At 43.7% G+C, this 20,705-nt stretch overlaps 1 protein-coding gene across 1 annotated transcript in view; it reads left to right on the forward strand.

Annotated features, from left to right (window-relative positions):
- Nucleotides 1-18,204, forward strand: part of pdzd8 (PDZ domain containing 8) — a 41,894-nt gene extending 23,690 nt beyond the window's left edge. Inside the window, exons 4-5 of the mRNA XM_080868445.1 lie at nt 15,118-15,280; nt 15,380-18,204. Coding sequence (XP_080724571.1) covers nt 15,118-15,280; nt 15,380-17,727 — 2,511 coding nt within the window. The 3' untranslated portion in view covers nt 17,728-18,204. The remainder of the gene's footprint in view (nt 1-15,117; nt 15,281-15,379) is intronic.
- The last annotated feature ends 2,501 nt before the right edge of the window (nt 18,205-20,705 follow it).

The raw sequence follows: 20,705 nt of genomic DNA on the forward strand, positions 1-20,705 counted from the left end.
ATGAAATGGCCAGTTCTAATTCCATTTGACAACGGCTGCATGTTGCAAAAGGCTGATTAAAGACATGAGAGATTGGGCTCACAAGCTGTTTGTTACTTATCGCTTTTCCACTGAAACATTTACCTTGCAAGAAACTCAATAGACCAGTCAATACGTGCATGACACAAAGAGCCGCAGCCATATTACAGATGTGTTGATATTACTCTTTACAATGATTTTGTTCTGATCCTGGAGGTCTTTCAATAGCAAAGAAATGAGCTGTTAGTGGTCATGACTCTTAAAATTGGCAGCCGTCACTACAGGTAATTCATGTCCTAGCAGGTGTTTCTCACCATAAACACCAAATACAGAATTTGACATGTGATAAAGATGTTGTCTGAATGAATAGTTTGGTCTCCTTTTGGATCTGAAGCTTGTAAATTGATGACGTAGGAAAAAAGGATTTATCTGTTGGGACATTTTCCCTTCCTGCCATCTAATTACATAAATGTCATAGATTTGGCTTTAAGTGGTTGGCTCACTGAGGAGAAACAGCATGTTTAAAACGACACGGCCCAAATATCAGGACACGGCTGGTTTTACCTGTGCATATGTGCATCTGCAGGTTTCTGCAAAACCTGGTGACCATTAGTTTAGACCGCCGTGTAACCTATTCCACATTTCATGTTGGTATAACTGCAAACAGTCCAGAGGGTTGATGTATGGAATCGACAAAGACATGTCAGCTGCTGTGACGTAGGCTAGTCTGTTTTTCCTCTGCTGTGTAAGTGTTATTTAGAGCGATGGTAAGTATATTTATGGTTTCTACTTCTTACCAAAAATGATATTATGTAGGGTGCATTTATGCAGCAGCCCCAGATAAAACTAACATATTTATTGTGCTCTTCCTCCCCAAATCACTGTTTGTGGCTTTAAGTAGCTGTTTTCAGAGGGCCGGCAGCGAGGGACACTAAGGATTGTTCCCTTTTTTTGCTCGTGGACAGAAAGTGAGAAAATGTGCAAATGCAAAAACATGACCAGTAAATGTTACGTGGCCAGTCGGTCAGATTGGCCCTCACAGATGCAAGGAGCAAAATGACATTTGAGCAGTCGTTTGAAGCAGACCGAGGAGAGCGGTTCAGTGGCAGCACCGAGCATCAGCGCTTAAAGGAAAGGAAGGACTGAAATGCCAGTTTGATAATGAGGGAAGTGGTGTCTTAATCCTTTCTGAGCCAGAGTAGGTTTGAATTTTGTTGTCATTTATTCAACTAGCATGATGTAGCAGTCTTGATAGATCATTATTTTTCAATGCCAGGACAAAGACTGTGCTACAAAAAGAAACTGCGTGGGCGACCACACCACTGTTTCTCTCCATACAAGTGCAAATTAGGCAAAACACCTTTTTGTTTCCCCCTGTCTCCATAACAACTGCTTTGTTCTTTAAGCTTTTGAAACTGGCTTCCTATGAAAAAAACGGCAACTTGAAAATTCATATCGAGGCGCCCGGCACATGCATATCACTAAAGTTTACAGCGATCACATAAGACTGGAGAAAAATTAATATCTACCCAATTAGGGATGGGTATCGTTTAGGTTTTATCCGATACCGGTGCCAAATCGGTACTTTTGAAATGGTGCCGGTGCTCAAACGGTGCTCAAACCGGTGCTTAAAGAATGGAGAACACAAACTTTGTCCAAAAACCTCTCATGTTCATCTGGTTTTTTGTAAAAAGATAACAATGTTAGCCTTTTCTGCAGCTATGGGGCATATATGGTATCACTCTTGGCTGGAAGCAGTGCTTAAACAATGGAAAAAACACAAACTTTGTCCTAAACCTCTCATGTTTAACTGTTTTCCACTTTTTCTTTGGTCATTTTAGCCTTTTTGGCCAGGGTGAAGGGAGTATCTGCCATCAAACAAGAAGACAGCCGCATGTAGCTATGATGGTGTTTGCTAGTTCACCTTACATGCATTAATGTAATAACGTGGTTAGCCTACTCAACGTAAATTACACACGAACAACATGAAGCTACTCATGCAGAGAAGAACGGCTGCTGCTGCATCATCATCCTCATCATTTCTGCTACACTGGCAGGGCTAGGGGCCAGGACTCTCCTCTTCGGGTTTTTGGGGATGTTGCTAACTCCGGGTCCGATAACAGGCACCACACCCGCAGTAGATGTGCTCGGTGTGAGGTCTCGCAGCAAGCTATCAAATACGGTGCATTTCTGGGCTTTTAAAAAAAACGCTATGCGTCGCCAGGTGTTTCATCGGATTCTTGGTGTTACCTCCTTTGACAGTATCACAGTATCAGCTTAAAGCACTTGTTGCTGCTGAGTTTGCATCTTTTGCTGTGAAGTACAGCCAGACTTTGACCGCTTCGCCTTGGGCATTTTTAATCTGTAGCTCTGCTCTAAAAGAACGTACGTACCTGGCCCCGCCTACTATCCTCGGAAACGTAAAATGATTGGCTAGAAGTGTATCACAGCTCAGGAAAAAAAAGCACCGAAATAAAGCACCGAAATGTGCGCTGCTTTTCGGTCTGGTTACTACCGTTTATGTCAGAACCGGTGCCATCATGGCACCGGACACCGGTACCCATCCCTACACCCAATACTCTGTCAACACCATATATGTGCAAAACAGCAGTTTATTTAGGTTGTGGGGTTGGTTGATACGCTGAGTGGACTCAGTCAATCATGAACGCATAAAAGAACCACCTTCAGCATAGAAGCTGAATCAGAATCAGGTGATACATTATTTTAACTCTGAATGCAGCTTTGTTTCCAATGCTGACCATGTGTGAGTTCAGTGTATTTAAGGATTGAAGATGAGACTTTATTGGGAAATGTGTGCGTTACCACAGCTCAGGCACAGCAGCAGAAGAATACAAAGACTATAACATGTGTACAGTGGTAGCTGAGGTTCTGTGCACATGCACACCCAGTATGTGTTCTGCACACAGGGTTGTGTAAATTTGCATAGCATACATATGTACATGCACACACGCACAATTTCACATACACCATTAACCTCCTAAGACCCGAACTCTTCCACAGCAGCATTTTTATTTCTCTTTGATCTTTGGGCTGATTGGGACCTGATGAATGTAAAAACAAAGAATTACCAGATTTTATTTATTTTTTAAACCCGATTTTTGCTTCTAAGAAAAATAAGAGCCACATATGAGGATCTTTGTTTAAAATTTCTATAGACCAGTAGCAGTATAATGTCCTCGTAAGTGGATATCAGGCCCTTTGGTCTAAATAACCCAAAATGTGATGTCCACATATGTGGACGCCAGGTCCTAGGAGGTTAAACGAAATAGTCTCACTAAATGTACATACATACAAATGCTTTGAAAAACAATCCAGTTTCATCTAAGCACCTCTTGGTGCATCAGCTAACCCTTTAAAAAAGTCCCCACGGGTTCATGTAAGGCCCTTATCTTAGAGAGAATATGTTCAGTCGTCCTTCGACTGTAACCTACCACTTGCCTGTGTGACTGTGTCTGAGAACACGTACTACAGAATATGCGTCACAGTTAAAAATCCTAATAGGTACCCACGTAAACACCTGAGCAGCTATTGGCCATGCAGCCTGGTCCTCAGCCCACTCCACCTTCGTCACCATCGGGGCTGCTAATTTGATGTGGCAGGGAATTGCTGCGTACTTGCCTCGCAGCGACTTGTACCCTATAACCATACACAAAACGATCTGACATGTGGTATTAGATTAAATTACCAAGCAGTGCACTGACAAGGAAAAGGATTTGCTCAACCCCACATCTCCATCTCGCACACACCCTCCCAGACATGCTGGAGACCAAAGAGACGTTCAGCTAGGCGACAGGAGGTGCTGCCTCAGTCTAACTTAGCCATTATGTCTGCAACCGGCTGTTTCTTCTTCTAGATCCTTATAAATATCGTCCTTCACTTTAGTGTTTGCATGACTCCATTCAGGTTTTCTGTTTTATTTTGGATTGAATTTTCAGACTTCTTTGTATATTCAAAGTGGATCAGCAAATGATTTTTAGCTTTTGAGTATCCTTATGAATTTGCACAATATAAATGACACTTAATGCAGAGGTTAAATCTCAAAGAGTCTGACAGCCCAAAGCAGCAACTCCTTGTAGGAATTTCTTCAATAGTAAAGGTCTGTGGCAGTGCTGACACTTTTTTCTTCATATTTGAAATAAAAAAACAAACATTTTGATAATTCCCTTTCAAAATAAAATAGATATCTTGTTAAAGTGCATTCAACAGAATTAAAAAAGACCAATGAACCCTATCAGTGCACAAACCCACAGCAGTAACACATGAATGCAACATTTACGGCTGCATGCTCAGAGCACAGCTTTGTGCTTGTAATTAGGCATGGCTTCAGTTCATATGTTGATATCTAGGCTACAGTTACCCGGACATCATTAATGCGACAACTGACAGTTTTTTTGGGGGTTTTTGGTTTGTTTTGTTTTTGGTTGGTTGTGTTTTGGTTGGTTTTGGCAATCCAAAGGCAGCGGTGAAGCGTGTTGTCAGTCGGTGAGCAACGAGAGCTGCTTTTCATTGAGTGAAAAGTTCGATTCACATGTGCACGCTGACCCAAACACACTGAGGATGACGACGGCTGCATTCTTAACGTTAAGACGCTGGTGTGTATGGACATCAGTCCAAAACTTTACTGGTCCGTTGGTGCGAAGATCCTGTGCCATGGCTACAAGTTCGAGGATGAACTTCCCCTCGTCAGTGGAAGGACCGCTTCCTTTGCTCTGGCCGATTAGTCCCCTTCTGCTGAAGGGGTCATTCAGCTGTTTGAGTGTGTCGCTCAGAAAGTCGACACTGGCCATGAAGCTGTTGTATGCGATTCAAGTGTGTTTCTGGTTCTTTTGCCTGCTGTTGCAGAGGAAAGTTGCGATCTCCTCTTTGAGGTCACAGAAACGCTCCAGCCTTTGGACACCACCTGACATCATTGTGCAGTAGCAGGTCACGGTGCTCAGCAGACGTTTCTGAGAGCAGCATGCGGAATAAGTGGTGCTGGAGGCTCCGCCTTAACCAATCACGCTGTCCGTTTTGAGCTCTGTGCTTACTTACACAACGCCGTCTGATGGACAGTGCAGTGTAAGGTTATCAGCACCAACCACGGTGCTGCCAAACTGCTCACTTCACTGCCATGGGTGGAGCTCCATCCGTCACAAGCATACTTCATATCCAGACCTCTGTCCTCGAAAAAGCTGAAATTTTCTCAAACATTATCTCGCCAGTTGTGTGTCCCGCTAACGGCAGTAAGCCATGAAAAACACGACACAACTGTGCGTTATCAGTTGTGTCTGTGGACTCGTCTACTGCTACAGACTTTACATCAGTTTTCTTCAGGTTATCTATCAGCATTTCAAACACGTCTGACGCCACAGTTTTAACCCTGTGAATATTTGAACTGTCCTTAATAGCAGACGTCACGCTCACTTATACATCGTCATCATTTATCCCCTCATCCACCATGGCCAGCATGCAGCCTTTCACTGTTTCAGAGTCTGACAAACGCTGGATCTTCTTCGCAAACACAGCGGGACGCGCTGTCTGAGCTGCACATGACCTCGCCGTGGTAGTGCACCTCTGGTTGTAGATGCAGGGAAACTCTTTTGCAGGAAGCTGTTTGTCATTGTGGTGCCTTTGTAAGTTGTGATCTTTAGAAACCATCAGCATTGATCTGTGTGTAGTAGATGGTGCACTGTGGGTTGAATATTGCTAGGCTACTAGGTGTGTTGCGTCTGCACTATGCTGTTTCTGCCAGGGCCACAGGCAGACGTTGCTCCTGGGCCACCCTTTGAATGGGTTGCTTGTAGGGGCTTTGCTTTGCATGAACCTTTGAAATGGACTGGTTCTTATATAACGCTTTCTACTGTCAAAGCGCTTTATACAACTTGTGCATCCACGCAATTGTACCCATTCACACAAGCACTTTATCTAAGGTGCTTCTATCTAACATTCACTCGCATTCACGCTCCGATGGACGCATCGGAGAGCAACATGGGGTTAGTATCTTTCCCAAGGATATTTGGCATGTAGACTGGAGGAGCGTGGGATCGAAGATGTGAGTAGGTGATCCGCTCTACCAGCTGAGCTACGGCCTTCCTATATTTGAGGATATAGTTATTCTATAGTTTGGGCTCTCTAATTTTATCCATATAACATTTAATGAGCTAAATATAAATACTTTTGTAGGGATTTGTCTAAGCATGGAAACCTACGCTCATAGCATGTCTTCATTTTACTCTTTTGTAATTTAAAACGTAGTCTTTTATAAAAATAAAAAATCCAATTTATTTGTATGGACTCTTTGTTGCAGGAGGCCTATGATATACACCATTGTGTAATAGATGTCTTATCAAAGTGAGTGTTTTATTCATAGATCAAAGTAAGACTTGTCTGGGTTTCTGTCCTGCAGGTAAAGGAGACGACTTTAAAGCAGTGAAAGCTGCCATTTGAACATATTAACCTTTCATTTGTTCTCTGTGGCAGTGTAGATAAAAGAGGCAGGATTTCTAGAATAGATGGTGAATTGCTCCATTTACATGTATCCAGCTGAGGGTTGTGATGTTCTTTGTTTGTCTTTCCTGCTCAGAGACGAGAAACCGGGAGCTACTTGTTGTCTTAGTCGATGTTAACAAGGTTAGTTTAGACACTGCTGCTCAGCCCTCAGAGCAACTACCTCTGCACAGCAATTAAACTCTGAAATTTACAGAAGATACCTTCTATCAGAAGTCAGAGGAGAAAGCATCCATATATTACTTTTTATTGAACTTTGTTCACCCCGTAATTGTCAAGAATTTTATTGAAATCAACAATTTACATGGATGGATGCTTTATACAGAGAGCTAAGGTTACTTCAGCCCATACACCAGCATCTCTGCCCTCAAGCGACAGGCTAATTGGCCCATTGATATATGTAATGCATTGCTTGTTTTTAAGTAGAATTTTTGCGACTTAAGCAAGTCTTGTGTTCTGGTCCAGTGACTGACTCGACCTGCCTGCTTCTATACTGAGCAGTGACTTACTGAGGGCGTCAATGTTTTCTCTTGAAAAGTAAAGACGACACAGAAACGATGACGGTGCGTCTGATGCAGTGACTCTGGCTTTCATTACTGCTCCTGTATGTTGTCAGGAAACTGGCCTGCAGACGATGACTGTGGTGTCTCCAGTCTGAGTTGCATTGTTAGGGTAGTACAGGGTTGTGTGGCTTGTACTCATTAAACGAATGAAGTAAATTTACCTGTGTGAAGTGTTTTCTGTTGGCTGTTGTATACCTGGAGCAGAGTGTTTGACCAATGCACCCAACTCTATATTTATAGAGCTGAAGTGTAACTGTGAGGCGCGGTATGAAGAAGAAAAGAAAAAAAGCAAAGCAGAAATGAAGCATCGCCAAATATGTTTCCAAACCAAGCCAAACACTAGAACATATGATGAAGCACATCCTGCATTTGGCTTCACCTGCACAAGTGCCAAGGTAGGTCTCCCCGACAGAATTAGCTTCCCCTCCATCGGGAGCAGCGCTGGGCTCTCCAAACCACGGACCAACAGGATCCCACAGTCTTGATTTTTAGTTCACAAACACTTCTTATGACTAACTACTCCTGACATTTTGGAGGTGTTAGCTCCCCATACAGTAAAGTTACTGTGGGATACAAATAATATCAGGCTGATCCTGACAGTTTGTTGTAGGGCTGGCCGATATATCGAGTTTTTAAAAATATCGATATATTTTTATACGAGATATAAGATGTGACAATATCCTTTATATCGATATAGTCTATGTTACGTTATAATTATAGTTGTGGAGCCGCAAGTTTGCCTCTCTTTCGTCCACTTTTGTCTTTACGCAACGTTACTCGGCCTCGCCCCTCCTTCACTGAACACAGCTCCCCCTCCTCCCCCATCGCTTCACCTGCAGGCAGCGACAAGATGGACACGGCAAATCTCCGTTAACGAGTTACTGCGCATCGCCCCATGCGTGGGGCTGGATGGCGTCAACGTGTTAACGAGCTGACCACGCTAACGAGCTAAGCATACTAACACCATCTGCACAGCCTGGAATCCTTTCATTCTCTCAAAAGTTGACGGTGTACCTTTTGTATGAATTCTGGTTGTGCTTGATGGCCGCGAACCGATGTAATGTGGAACACAGCGCTCAGCAATCTGTCAAATGTTTTAGTACAACTTTGCTAAGCTACGGATCTGCACCGCTCGATGGATTGTCAGAGCATTACGGCTACTAGTGATGGGTCGGTCGCGAACGGAACGGCTCTTAGAGCCGGATCTTTGACGTGAACGACGCGAGCCGGCTCCTTATCGCGAGCCGTGGTTTTTTTTTATTTTTCTTTCTCTCGCCCTCTCTCTCCACTTTCTTCCCGCGTCACTCCGCGTGCGAGCCTTGTGCTTTGCGCTGGGCAGAGGGGGGAGGGGCGGTAGTTACACTCAGTAGCACAGGAACAGAGCAGGAGGGAGAGAGAGAGAGCAGGGACAACAGCGTCACATTAGAAAGGTATAGTAATCACCCACAACTATTTTCAGTTGCAGATGATAAAGGATTCAGAAAGTTTATTCATGCAGGCCCATATGACAGAGAATGTGCATCTTCTTTTTGTTTTCACATTTTAATTTATATTTAATTGTGTTGTGGTTTGCAGTGTTTTGTGTTGTTTCACTTTAAATTTGTTTAAAAGGAAAAAGCTGAAAATTTAAATAGTGAAAAGTTGAAATGTGAATAGTTGATTTTTGTATTATATGATTTATTTATTACATTTTATGTGGAGTGAATAAATAAAAGTATAATTATGGTGGCCCCTAGAGACAAAGCACGTACAAACTCCGAAGCACATAAAAACTCAAAACACGTACAAAACACAACAGAAGTGCTCCAGGATGCTAGGGGGCAGTGTTGAGCTTTTGTTACCTAGTGACTACACAAGCCAGCAAGTACCAACGACCGGATTTGGTGTGTGGTAATAACAGGAAAATGAACTTTTTTTATTTTTTATTTGACTATATATGAATGCTTGTGTATAAATACACAAATACACATATGCTTTCATGCTTTCAATTGTGTAATTTACGAGATCTAGGTAGCTCTGTTTTGGAAGTTCAGAGCTACCTACATCACTTATGCTAGAAATGTGTTTTGGAGTTTGTATGTGTTTTGTCTCTAGGGGCCACTGCATATATTTATATATAAACATGTATAAATAAAACCACTTTTTTTTTTTTTTTTTTTTTACACATTAGTAATTCCTTTTGTGCATAATTTTATATTATTGTTAATAATAAATTAATTAAAGCAACAAAACAACCTGAAGAGCCGGTTCAGAGCCGAAAGAGCCGGTTCTCTAAAAAGAGCCGGAAATCCCATCACTAACGGCTACCGAGGAGCCTCGCGGAGTGATACGCACTGTGCTTCAACGTAATATTAGCGTATTGTGTGTGTATAAGGACCATAAATGGCACCTGTTCAGAGACGTGTTTACGAAGTGGATTTCAAACTCCAGGCTGTCAGTCACGCAGTAGAAGCTGAATTACGTAGAGTAGAAGCTTATTACGCACAGCGTCTTTGTTTACATTTTGACTGTGTAAACAAAGACTGTGTGATTTTTTTTTTTTTTTTTTTTGATTTTTTTTTGATTTTTTTTTTTTTTTTATTATGCACCAGGTTCATAGAGCAGTCAGGTCCCCCACATGTAGCATGTAAGTTGGGACATCGTACACTGATGGACACAGCAAAGTGCCTGGGATATTGTGTGGGAATATCTATGGCAAATATGGACTAGAGCAGGGGTGGCAACTCCAGGCCTGAAGGGCCAGTGTCCTGCAGGTTTTAGATCTCACCCTGGGTCACGACACCTAAATAAAATGAGTTCATTACCAGGCGTCTGGAGAACTTCAGGACATGTTGAGGTGATTTAGCCATTCAAATCAGCTGTGTTGGATCAAGGACACATCTAAAACCTGCAGGACCCCGGCCCTCGAGGCCTGGAGTTGGACGCCCCTGGGCTAGAGGTTCCCAAGTTTGACTTCCATGTGAACCATGTTTATAAGACCATGAATCCTTCACATTTTAAATGTGGCTGACTTTGCAGTAAACTTACTCTTATGTTCATATATTCGATTTCTCCTTCTACACTTGGTCACTGTATTTAAATACAAACTAATAGAACAGGTTTAGGAGGGTTTTGTTTTTTAAACAAATGAAACTGCAGATTTATGTCTTGAAAACGAGCTAATATTAGCACTGGGCCTTTGTGCTGCTGTATAATTGGGTGCATATGAGTGACAGTGACTGCGCGCGTGTGTGTGTGTGTGTGTGTGTGTGTGTGTGTGTATTTGCACTTGAGCAGGATGGACTTGTGTTCTCCTGCAAATCTATTGTAGGCATTGGTACAGCAGCTGTATACACACAGCTACAAGGCTGCTCCTCATCACCTACTCTCACCTTTCAGAACCTGAAGTCCCGCCCCCTCCCCGCCGTATGCCAGTGTATCATGCAGCAGATAATAAATAAAACAGTCAGCCACTGTGTTTGCAGAGTTGTTAGTTAATACCTTAGTGATATATAAATGTTGTCTAAATGAAGTGAAATTATTTTATCATTCATAGACACACATTACAACTACCATATTTTCTTATACGTAAGGCGCATTAAACAAGACAGTCAGATAAGTCTAACTTTATTAAACTCATTCTTCTTGCTTCCTCCACTTCTGTACCATTGATTCATTAATGCTGAATTCTCTCACAGCTGCTCTATTCCCATGTTGTTGCAGTATATGAATGACTAACCTCGTATTGTGGATGGATTATCTCAGTTGTTCTCCTGCTGAAGTTTGGTCCCTTTACAGCATCCTGCCATGCGATTACATTTGTCTCTAACCATCGGGAACCTTCACGTTAACTTTTATCGAGTGAAAAGAAGTTACCGTTCATCCTCCAGCTTCACTGTGTTTATGCTAACATAGCAGTGTCGCTAGCGATCACGTAGCACATCATTATATACCAGCTAGCCCAACTTCAGTAACCCTACAAACGTCACTGCTGTTTAGTTTTCTGTCTTCATTTATGTTGGAAGTGATAACAGAGCTGTACGTTTGAATTTTTTCAGAAATCTCTCAGTCAGAACATGGTATGTCATGCTTAGGTGGAAGCTAGCGAGCTAACTCCCTGCTAACTTCTAACTCTGTTAAATGTAATAAATTCTGTTTTCATGGATGCCTGGATGTTAAACTTAATTGTTACACCTGGTAGAGCAGCAACGCTGATCATTTTATTACAGATGAAAGAATTTAGACCGTTTTTAACTCTCAGTGATGCTGCAGTGTTTGTTTGACTTTGGGACCTGAAGCGACAGAGTTTAGGACCCAGATTCCTCTCCGAGGCTCCTGACTACGGTAGCCGTAATGCTCCAACAGTCCATCAAGCGGTGCGGCTTCGTAGCTCACCAAAGTCATATTAAAATATTTTTGAGCACCGTGTAGCACATAAAATCGGTTGAGGTCAGTAAGCACAACCAGAATTCTTTTTTTATTTTATTTTTTTTATTTATTTATTTATTTTTGCCTGTCCCGTTTGGTTCTTCTGCCATCAGAATTGTTGTCTAAAGGCGAAAAAAGATGCCCAACGGATTTACTTTACCAAATGGACCATCCCAGCCTTGCCGTAATGGTCTATTTGATTCACCTTTTATTGTTTATTTTATTTATTTTTTATTTTCACTTGCTAGATACGGGACAGACTTGAATGAGGAAAAGAAAAGGGAGAAAGGAAGAGGGGGGGGAAAACAGCGGAGAAGAGGGACAGGGATAAAGGGCAAAAAACAAAAACCAACTAAATAAGCAGACAAAAAAATGCATATATCGATCATCTGGATCACCTGTTGAGAAAGAAAAAATAAAACAAGCAGAAGAAAATGAGAGCAATACAATAAACAACATCACGATGATATATGGGAATATAACAGTAAATACAAAATATTAAACATTATTGTGCAGCACATAAGATCGACAGCGCACAGTGTGCTTTGAGGTAGGAGCCTTGTGTTCTGGGGGCCTCTGGATGTCTGGAGTCTTGATCTCCTCCATACCTGCTTCATGCCCTGGAGGACGGGGCTGTGGCCCCCCCACACTCCCTAGCAGATCGTTACATGAAGGAACCTTTTAAAAACAAGCGCGTCCATGCTCACAGGTGTACACATGGGTGATCACACCCACAAACTACACCCTTTTTGGCTCCTACCTCAAAGCACAACCAGACCAGTTTTATAACGTTGTACAGCTGGTAATGTGTTTATTAAAACCTACTCTTCATAAGAGTGTAGAAAACCAAAAGTAAACACGCCTGTATTCATATAAACATCAGTCATTGAATCGTTTTGTAATTCTCATTAGCATGAGCATGACTCACAGTTGCACACTTAGTGCATTTTTGATCATGTGTTATGCAGTAGGTGCCTGTAGGATGTGCTGGGTTAACGTCTTCATTTTGGCCTGCAGCAACCTGTTGACTCTGCAGTGTTATAGTCTTCAACATGGCCAGATCAGATTAAATCTTGAGACACACACTCAATCTTTTTTTAATCATTTCAGAGAACATTACATTAACTTACCTTCATTTCCTGGAGACCAGATCGTGTCCACTACTTACCCTTCTCCACGATTCACTTCGCCGGGAACTAGGGCTGGGCGATATGACCCAAAATTCATATCTCGATATTTTTTAGCTGGATGGTGATATAAGATATATATCTTGATATTTTTTTTAAAGCCATAAGTTGAGAACAAAAAGAGAGTTCTTAGTCACACTGTGTCCCAGATGTCACACGGGCACTTTTATTTACATACAGCGTAGATGTACATGAAGAAATTACTTAAAAATAAATTATCAGCATTTATTAAATAATCATGGTCCATAAATAAAAGAAAACAATGTTGTTTTTGTGCATAACAAAAAGCTCACAATTGTGCAGTCAAAATGTAAACTAATAGACGCTGAGCATAATAACAAAGAGACAGATTTCACAGCTGCACCACGTCTCTGAACAGGTGCCATTTGTGGTCCTTATACACACACAGTACGGTAATATTACGTTGAAGCACAGTACGTATCACTCCGCGAGGCTCCTCCCCGGTAGCCGTAATCCTCCGACAATCCATCAAGCGGTGCAGCTCCGTAGCTTAGCAAAGTCATATTAAAACATTTTTTGACAGATTGCTGAGCGCTGTGTACCACATAAAATCGGTTCGCGGTCAGTAAGCACAACCAGAATTCATACATAAGGCGCACTGACGATTTTTGAGAAAATGAAAGGATTTTAGGCCGTGCAGCCCCTCCTGGCTGCATGTCGTTAGCGCGGTTAGCTCGCTAACACGTTGACGCCGTCCAGCCCCACGCACGGTAACTCGCTAACGGAGATTTTCCGCTTTCATCTTGTCATTGCCTGCAGGTGAAGCTATGAGGGAGGCGGAGTTGTGTTCAGTGAATGAGAGGCGAGGCCGAGTAACGTTGCGTAGAGACAAAAGTGGACGAAAGAGAGGCAAACCTGCGGCTCCACAAGTATAATTATAACATAACATAGACTATATCGATATAAACGATATTGTCACATCTTATATCTCGTATGAAAATATATCGATATTTTTTAAAAACTCGATATATCGCCCAGCCCTACCGGGAACCTCTTTTTCTCCCCAAATGGAACTGTATTGTACCCAACATATCAGTAATACAACTACACACACAGGAAGCAAGTGGTGATGCTGTTTGTGAGGCAGACGAGAAAGGAAGCCAGTGAGCCCATTAATGAAGCACAATGAAGACTCTCACACTGAGCTGAATTATTCCCAGCCCCATGCATGACTGGAGTCCTGCTCCAGATTTTATCAATGTGCGACACAATGGTGCAGGCAAATACGCACACACTGACAGCTACACGCTAACATGTCGCTCTTTATTCTGTTTAAACACACTGTATGTTGGGTAGATCATTTAGAAACACCAGTTAGTGTAGCTGAGGGGAAGCAGAGTACTTGGAGGACACCCACCCAGGCAGGGGGCCATGCCGACTCCTGCAGTACGCTCTGCTGGTTGGTGCTGGGAAGCATCAGTGCTGACTCTGCTTCCCGCAGTTGTGTGATGAATGAAAATGGAGAGGTTTAAAATGTTAAGCTTACTTATCCCGTATAATGAGAAATTTTAAAATAAGAAACATTTGACATAAAGAGAATGGATCAGTTTTTATAAACAGTATATAATGTGATGTTTGACTTCATGTGCACCTTAACCAACTGTGCAGACTATATAGATCAGATGCTTATTCATGGACAGCACCAACTCACTCACTGCCTTCCAGCAGAACTGTAACAAATCCACAGCAGGGAGATTACAGTCGTTTGTCTCAGTCTGCTCACATCGTGTCAGCCCCCCTTTATTGTTCTCTGTAAACCAGACATGGGTCTCTTCATGTGTTTTCCACCTGCTCTTTCATCCTGGAACATCCAGTTAGGTCACAAAATATCAGCTTTTTTCTACCATCGGTTCTGTACATTACCACAATCAAGTTTCAATAAAACAACTAGGATGGAGTTGAAGTGCAGGCTTTCAGCTTTAATTTAGTGGGTTTAACAAAAAGATTGATTAAAAATGAATGAAGAAGAAAAACTCAGTGCATCATGGGAATCCCCCAGCAGCCTAAGCTTCAGAGATCCAGCCCTAACTATATGCTGTAGCAAAAAGGAAAGTTTTAAACCTGTGGGGGCACCCACTGTGCTCAACAGTGCTCGGTTTAGGTGCCCATCAGGTCTCAAAGATGGGGTCGGATTATTCAAGACGCTGTTTGTGACCGTTTCAAACACAGTAACCTGCTAACTCGGACTCATTGGAAGGAGCTTCAAAAAACAAACTAATTCATTTTTGCAATATTTTTTATTTCTCAGACCTAATTATTTACACTTTCTTCCAAAACAGCATATGACTACATTAAACCTCTCTCACACTGCATTACTATACAAAGTTAAACATTTGTAAACGTTTGTGACTTTTAACCACTAGTCGGTCGTAGTCTTAAATGTGCTTTTTTTCCTTCTTTCTCTCTTGCATCAGACGGAGATTATCAAGGGGACATGTGGCAGTGTGGGGATGACGTTCAGGCACGTCACTGCCAGTGAGGGCGATGCAGTGCATGTTTGCATCGAGACAGTTTTGCCCAACTCCCCAGCAGCTTTGGCAGAGCTGCAAAAGGGTGATCGTCTCATTGAAATTGGAGGTCCGAGGTGTTTGTGTTACTTTCTAACATGAAACATTCGTTTCTTTGCACTTCTAATTTGAAACTTGCATGATCTCATTCTTCTTTTCTCGTTAACAGGTGTTAAAGTGACGTCCTCGGTTCAGGTACCAAAACTGTTAAAGCAGGCCGGAGAAAAGGTGTTGGTACTTTACGAGAGACCAGTACGTCATCAGACTCCCTCTTTGGGAAACCCGGCAGCTCTGCAGGAAGGACTTGAAGAAATTGGTTTCATGTCCCAGCAAGCAGGTTATGAGGAAGAGCCAGCCCCCATCAGCACCCTTTCTGACCTGTCTGACAGCAAAGACGTAGACTCTGAGTTTGAAGAGTTGATTGTGGAATCCAAGTCTAGCGGTGGCACTGCTGGGCAAAATAGCAGTGCCACAATTATCAGTGAGACCAAGGAGGATTTCTTACTTACAGTAAACCAAAGCCCCAAAAGGACTGTAGCCAACCTGGCTTCTAAGCCTCTTGGTACTATATCACCCATCCTCAACCGCAAGTTAAACCTGGTGGGTCTCCAGTCACCACTAAAGCCCCAGCCCAAAGAATCACCAAAGCCCTCCCCACAAAAGACCAGTAGTGATCCAGGGGAGGTTCTGCAACGCCCTACTGTCCCTCCCCCACCTCCCCCTTCCCGCCCTCCAGTTCCACCACGACCGCAGATAAGGTTGACGTCGGCATCCTCCGAAACGAGCCTTTTGGAAAGTGTGGATTCTGCAGCTGCTAATGTCACCGCTGCTCCTTCCATTACTAAGACGACCAGTGCTTCAGAAAAGTCTCCAGAAAAGGTTCAGCGCGCTGGACCCGGTGAGGACAAGTTTGCCACCGAGAAGGCATGCGTCAAACAAACGGAGGCGAAACAGTCCAGCAAGGCAACGGACATGAGTGAGGAGGTACTTCCATCAACTGTGACCAGCAGCAGCAGCAAGGCCGATCAAGCAAAGGACAAAGCATCGGAGAGCTCCTCCAGTACACGGGACAGTGTAGAGGACCACTCCCTGTGGGAATCCACAGAAACCATGTTTCGTAACCAAACGGCACACTGGTCCAAGGCATCTGTGGTGTTTGAGGTAGAGAGCAACCATAAATACCTTAATGTGGCCCTGTGGTGCAAAGATCCCTTTAAACTGGGCAGTCTGATATGCCTGGGTCATGTGAGCCTCCAGTTGGAGCACATAGCTCTGGAATGTATGGCCACATCTTCAGGAGAGTACCAGAGCACCTTCAGGTTGGGGGCTCCAGAGCCCAGAGCTAACGTCAGTCGCACTGCATTACGCAGTCTCAGCACCCACAAAGGTTTCAATGAGAAGCTGTGTTATGGAGATGTTACTTTAAACTTCTGTTACTTAGCTGAGGGGGAGCTGGACTATCCAGTTGGGCTGGTGGAAAGAGAAACAGAGGGCAGTGTTCAGGAGGAGGACCTGAGGGAGAGGGAACCCGTCCCTGCAGCGCCACGCGAGGACTTGACCTACAGCGCGCTGCAGTTGCAGGAGGTCCGTCATAACTTCCAGGACACACAGTTCCAGAACCCCACCTGGTGTGAGTACTGCAAGAAAAAGGTTTGGACCAAGGCAGCCTCTCAGTGCATGGTCTGCGCCTATGTTTGCCACAAAAAGTGCCAGGAGAAGTGCCTCACTGAAAATCCTTTTTGTGTGGCCACAGCCGAACGCCGTGGAGCTGACCTCGAAGCCAAATCCACCATAAACCGCGCCACCACGGGTCTAACTCGCCACATTATCAACACCAGCTCCCGTCTGCTTAACCTTCGCCAGGTGCCCAAGGCTCGGTTTACCGAACAGGTAGCCGACGTGGTGCCGGGAGCGGTGGAGCCCTCGCCTAAACATACCCCCAACACATCTGACAATGAAAGCAGCGATACTGAAACGTACACCAGTGGTGCCAGCCCCTCAAAGCAGCCAGCTGGAAGCGGTGGGAGCAGTAAACTGGTACGTAAGGAGGGCGGGCTGGACGACAGTGTGTTCATAGCTGTGAAGGAGATAGGTCGCGACCTTTACCGGGGGCTGCCCACAGACGAGCGCTCCCAGAAGTTGGAGTTGATGCTGGACAAACTGCAACAGGAAATTGACCAGGAGCTGGAGCACAATAACACCCTTCTGCTGGAGGAGAGGGAAGCCACAGATGCACGCCGCAAGGCCCTTATCAGCACTGCCCTGGCCAAGTCAGGGGAGAGACTCCAGGCCCTCACCCTGCTCATGATTCACTACCGTGCAGGGATCGAGGACTTGGAGTCGGTGGAAAGCACTTCTCCTTCAGAGCAGCGAGGCTTTAAGGGCAAAGAAGAAGGTCTGGAGGAAGAGGCGCTCCTGGGGACAGAGGTCTACGACAGCGACATGTGCAGCCCCGTAGATGTGCCGCTGCTGGACGACATTACCGAAGAGCAGATCTGTGTGGAGGCTCTGCACTAAAATAAGACTGCATTTAAAATACGGGGATGTGGGCGTCGAGCGTCACCTGTAATTTGTTTGTTTCCTTTTTCATGTCAAAATGAAAATAGTTTCAAGGCCGTTCCTTACAAGGACCGTACGGTAAAGCCGCTATTGATCTACTGATTTCCATGCGTGAGGTTTTTAAAGGGAAGAATGAAAGTTGCACGTGAGTTATCGAACGCCAGCTACACATTGATCCCTTTGGTTTCCTGCGACCTGAGAATGTCACTGTATGCATTTAATGCAGGTTGCTGTCTTACCTTTTATTTTGGAGAACAATTATGAAACATGAAGAGCAACAAGGGTTTGTATTGTTGGCTGAAGGATCCTGCGAGCAGTCCTGATTTTTCTTTTGTAAAATGTTTGAGTTATCACAGCGATCGGTGGGGTTTCACTTCTGCACATGTGTCGTTTATATATTGTTTTCCTCAGTGTTTTGATTGGTTGGTCTGTATTCAGACAATCTGTTGTTTTTATTTTATTGTTCTTTAAATGTCCCTGGGTGCAAGATGATCCCATCGAGTTATGAATATTTCTGTAAATGTTATATTTCGTTGAGAACATTCCTCCGGTGTGCACAGCGGTTCTGTGGCACGTTGTTGGTAAGTGTGAGAGAGACATGATCTCTGAATGTGAGCCGGGAGCCTGTGTGATGTTGAAACCGCTTTAGCACCTGTGTTTTCAATCCACACCTGGTTTGATCCTGATTGTTTGCCTTTAAGTTGTTTCCAAACGAATGTCTGTTCTTTTCCACGTTGTGTCTGTACACAGCTGTTTGGCACCACCCTCCCTCCGTCCTTTAAAATGCTGAGCATTAAGTCTGTTTGACTGTGTCAAAAAACAGCTATAGCTCCCAAAGCGCCATGATCTTCATTCACTGTTTACAGCTGCTGAGAACAAGAAGACATCTGCGTGTTGGGGAAATCTGCCCGTAACCCTGAACACAGTCCTTGTGACATGTCATGTGATGCTATAGAAGGAGATGTACTGTATGAAACGCTCGAATAGAAGAAGCCTTTTGTTGTTAAATAGACTTCATGTGTAAGTTATGAGGAGCTAAAACACTGCAGTGAATGAAGTACAGGAGCAGCAGGTGTAAAGGCAAACCTCTTCACTGTTGTGACTATGAGAATGTCTCATCTTTGCTGACAGCAGTTGGTCTCTGATGTTCACCTGTGACTCGCTCTGTGTCCTTGTGGCTTCTGGTTGAACGTCACTTTGTCAGTGGAGAGCAGGTGTGAATGGGTGAAGTCAGTGAAGCTGACCTATTCAAAAGCCACGAGTGAAGATCTGCATAGACGAGCCTACAATCTGCTCTTCACACTCCAGTGTTACCGACTGAAGATCCAACAAGATCAGAAATGTCCCCGTCTGCTGTGGTTAATCTGTTGCTTATGTGCTGTGGATATTGACACACTGGTTGCTATAGCTGTCTTTTGATCTTTGTGCAATATTTGTTTTATGAAGCGCTGCTGCTGCTTTTCCTCGTCCACTGAACTCACACGCTTCTGCCCCCACTCACAGCCCTCACCGTGGAAACTCCACAGTGAGTAAAAGCTCCGCCCACTGCTTTGACCACTGCTTTGAGCAGATTGAGATGGTGTGTTTTTTGTGTGTATGTATGACGGATGTTGTTTTTTGAGAAAGCCTCGTGTGATGAAGCTTTATTGTACATACGCTAAATAAACAAAATCACATGAACTCCCATTGGTTCATCGTGTTGTTGCTTCTCTGCTTGAGCGCTAAAAAAACGCTCTTTACTACCAGTTTCATTCACACAGACGTTCAAAACGCTTTTTCTCTGTGCCCAAGTTATTTCGAACCAACACTTATTGATTAATGCGTCAGGAGAAACTCGGGGCTTATGACAGTAACATTGATGCAAGTCTTCACGTGATGACCGGCACACCATCGTTCAGCCTTTGTAGTGAACTCAGCGTCACAAAAAGCTTTATTTTACTATCAAGAAGTTCCACTTGGAAGGCCAAAACCAAAAGTTAGCTATGACACTACTAGCACGGTGTATTCAGATTGAATTTGGAAACGTAGTGGCTTAAAGCCAACACCATATTTCCCACAGAAACCAGGACCATCTATGGATGGGAAAGCTGCTCAGTTAGGCCTGTTTTCATGAGAGGTGCACCTATGACGCTACATGCAAAGACCAGTGTGAATATGTATGATGACAACGTTGTACAGTTTGACTTCTGTGCTAAAATTGCCACACAGTAGGAAAAGTGCATGTATGTATTTATGTGCATCAAAACCTCAGCCTTTACGTTGCTCTAAGTGCTCAGTTTCAGATCGATTGTTCTGCTGTTGGCTCAGCGTGAGGTCAAAGAAAGGGAACATATAAGAGGGTGTTTTAGGAAGAGCTAAGCTACATTTACCAATCGGGACCAATGGCAGTGTGAAAGGCTGTTTTAAAGCCGTTCCATTCTCAATATCACTTGTCGAACTTTCCTTTCGATTCTCATCGAGCTCTCGTTGGCTCCACATTGGGAGTGACCACCATTGCCAAAAAGCATTTGTTACTTAATTACTCCCAGGAGCACGTCATTTGTTACACTACTTGTTACATTACTTTTGCATTTCTCTGTAAAATGACCTGAAACACATTCTTACATAATTACCAGTTAACACTATAAACCTGTAGGCTGCAGGCGCACACACTAACACAAATCCCTATCCTAACGAGGACACACGTGTCTGTCTCAGTATTTAAGCATGAACACAAAGCAAAACCTGCACAGACTTTAAAGATTACAACAGTGACTGTGCTTTAGAAACGGAGACTGACTACTCAACACTGCTCTTTGTGTTGAAGTTTGGGCTGTGAATGCTGCAGCCTGCATTCACTTCAGTCTTGGCTAGCTTACCGTTAGCATGCTGTCTGTGCTGATGTCTGCAAAGAGCCAAAGTTGTGTAATACAGTTGTTCATGGCCTTTTTTGCTGT

Source organism: Rhamphochromis sp. 'chilingali', assembly GCF_963969265.1.
Source record: "Rhamphochromis sp. 'chilingali' genome assembly, chromosome: 20".
Taxonomy (NCBI): Eukaryota; Metazoa; Chordata; class Actinopteri; order Cichliformes; family Cichlidae; genus Rhamphochromis; species Rhamphochromis sp. 'chilingali'.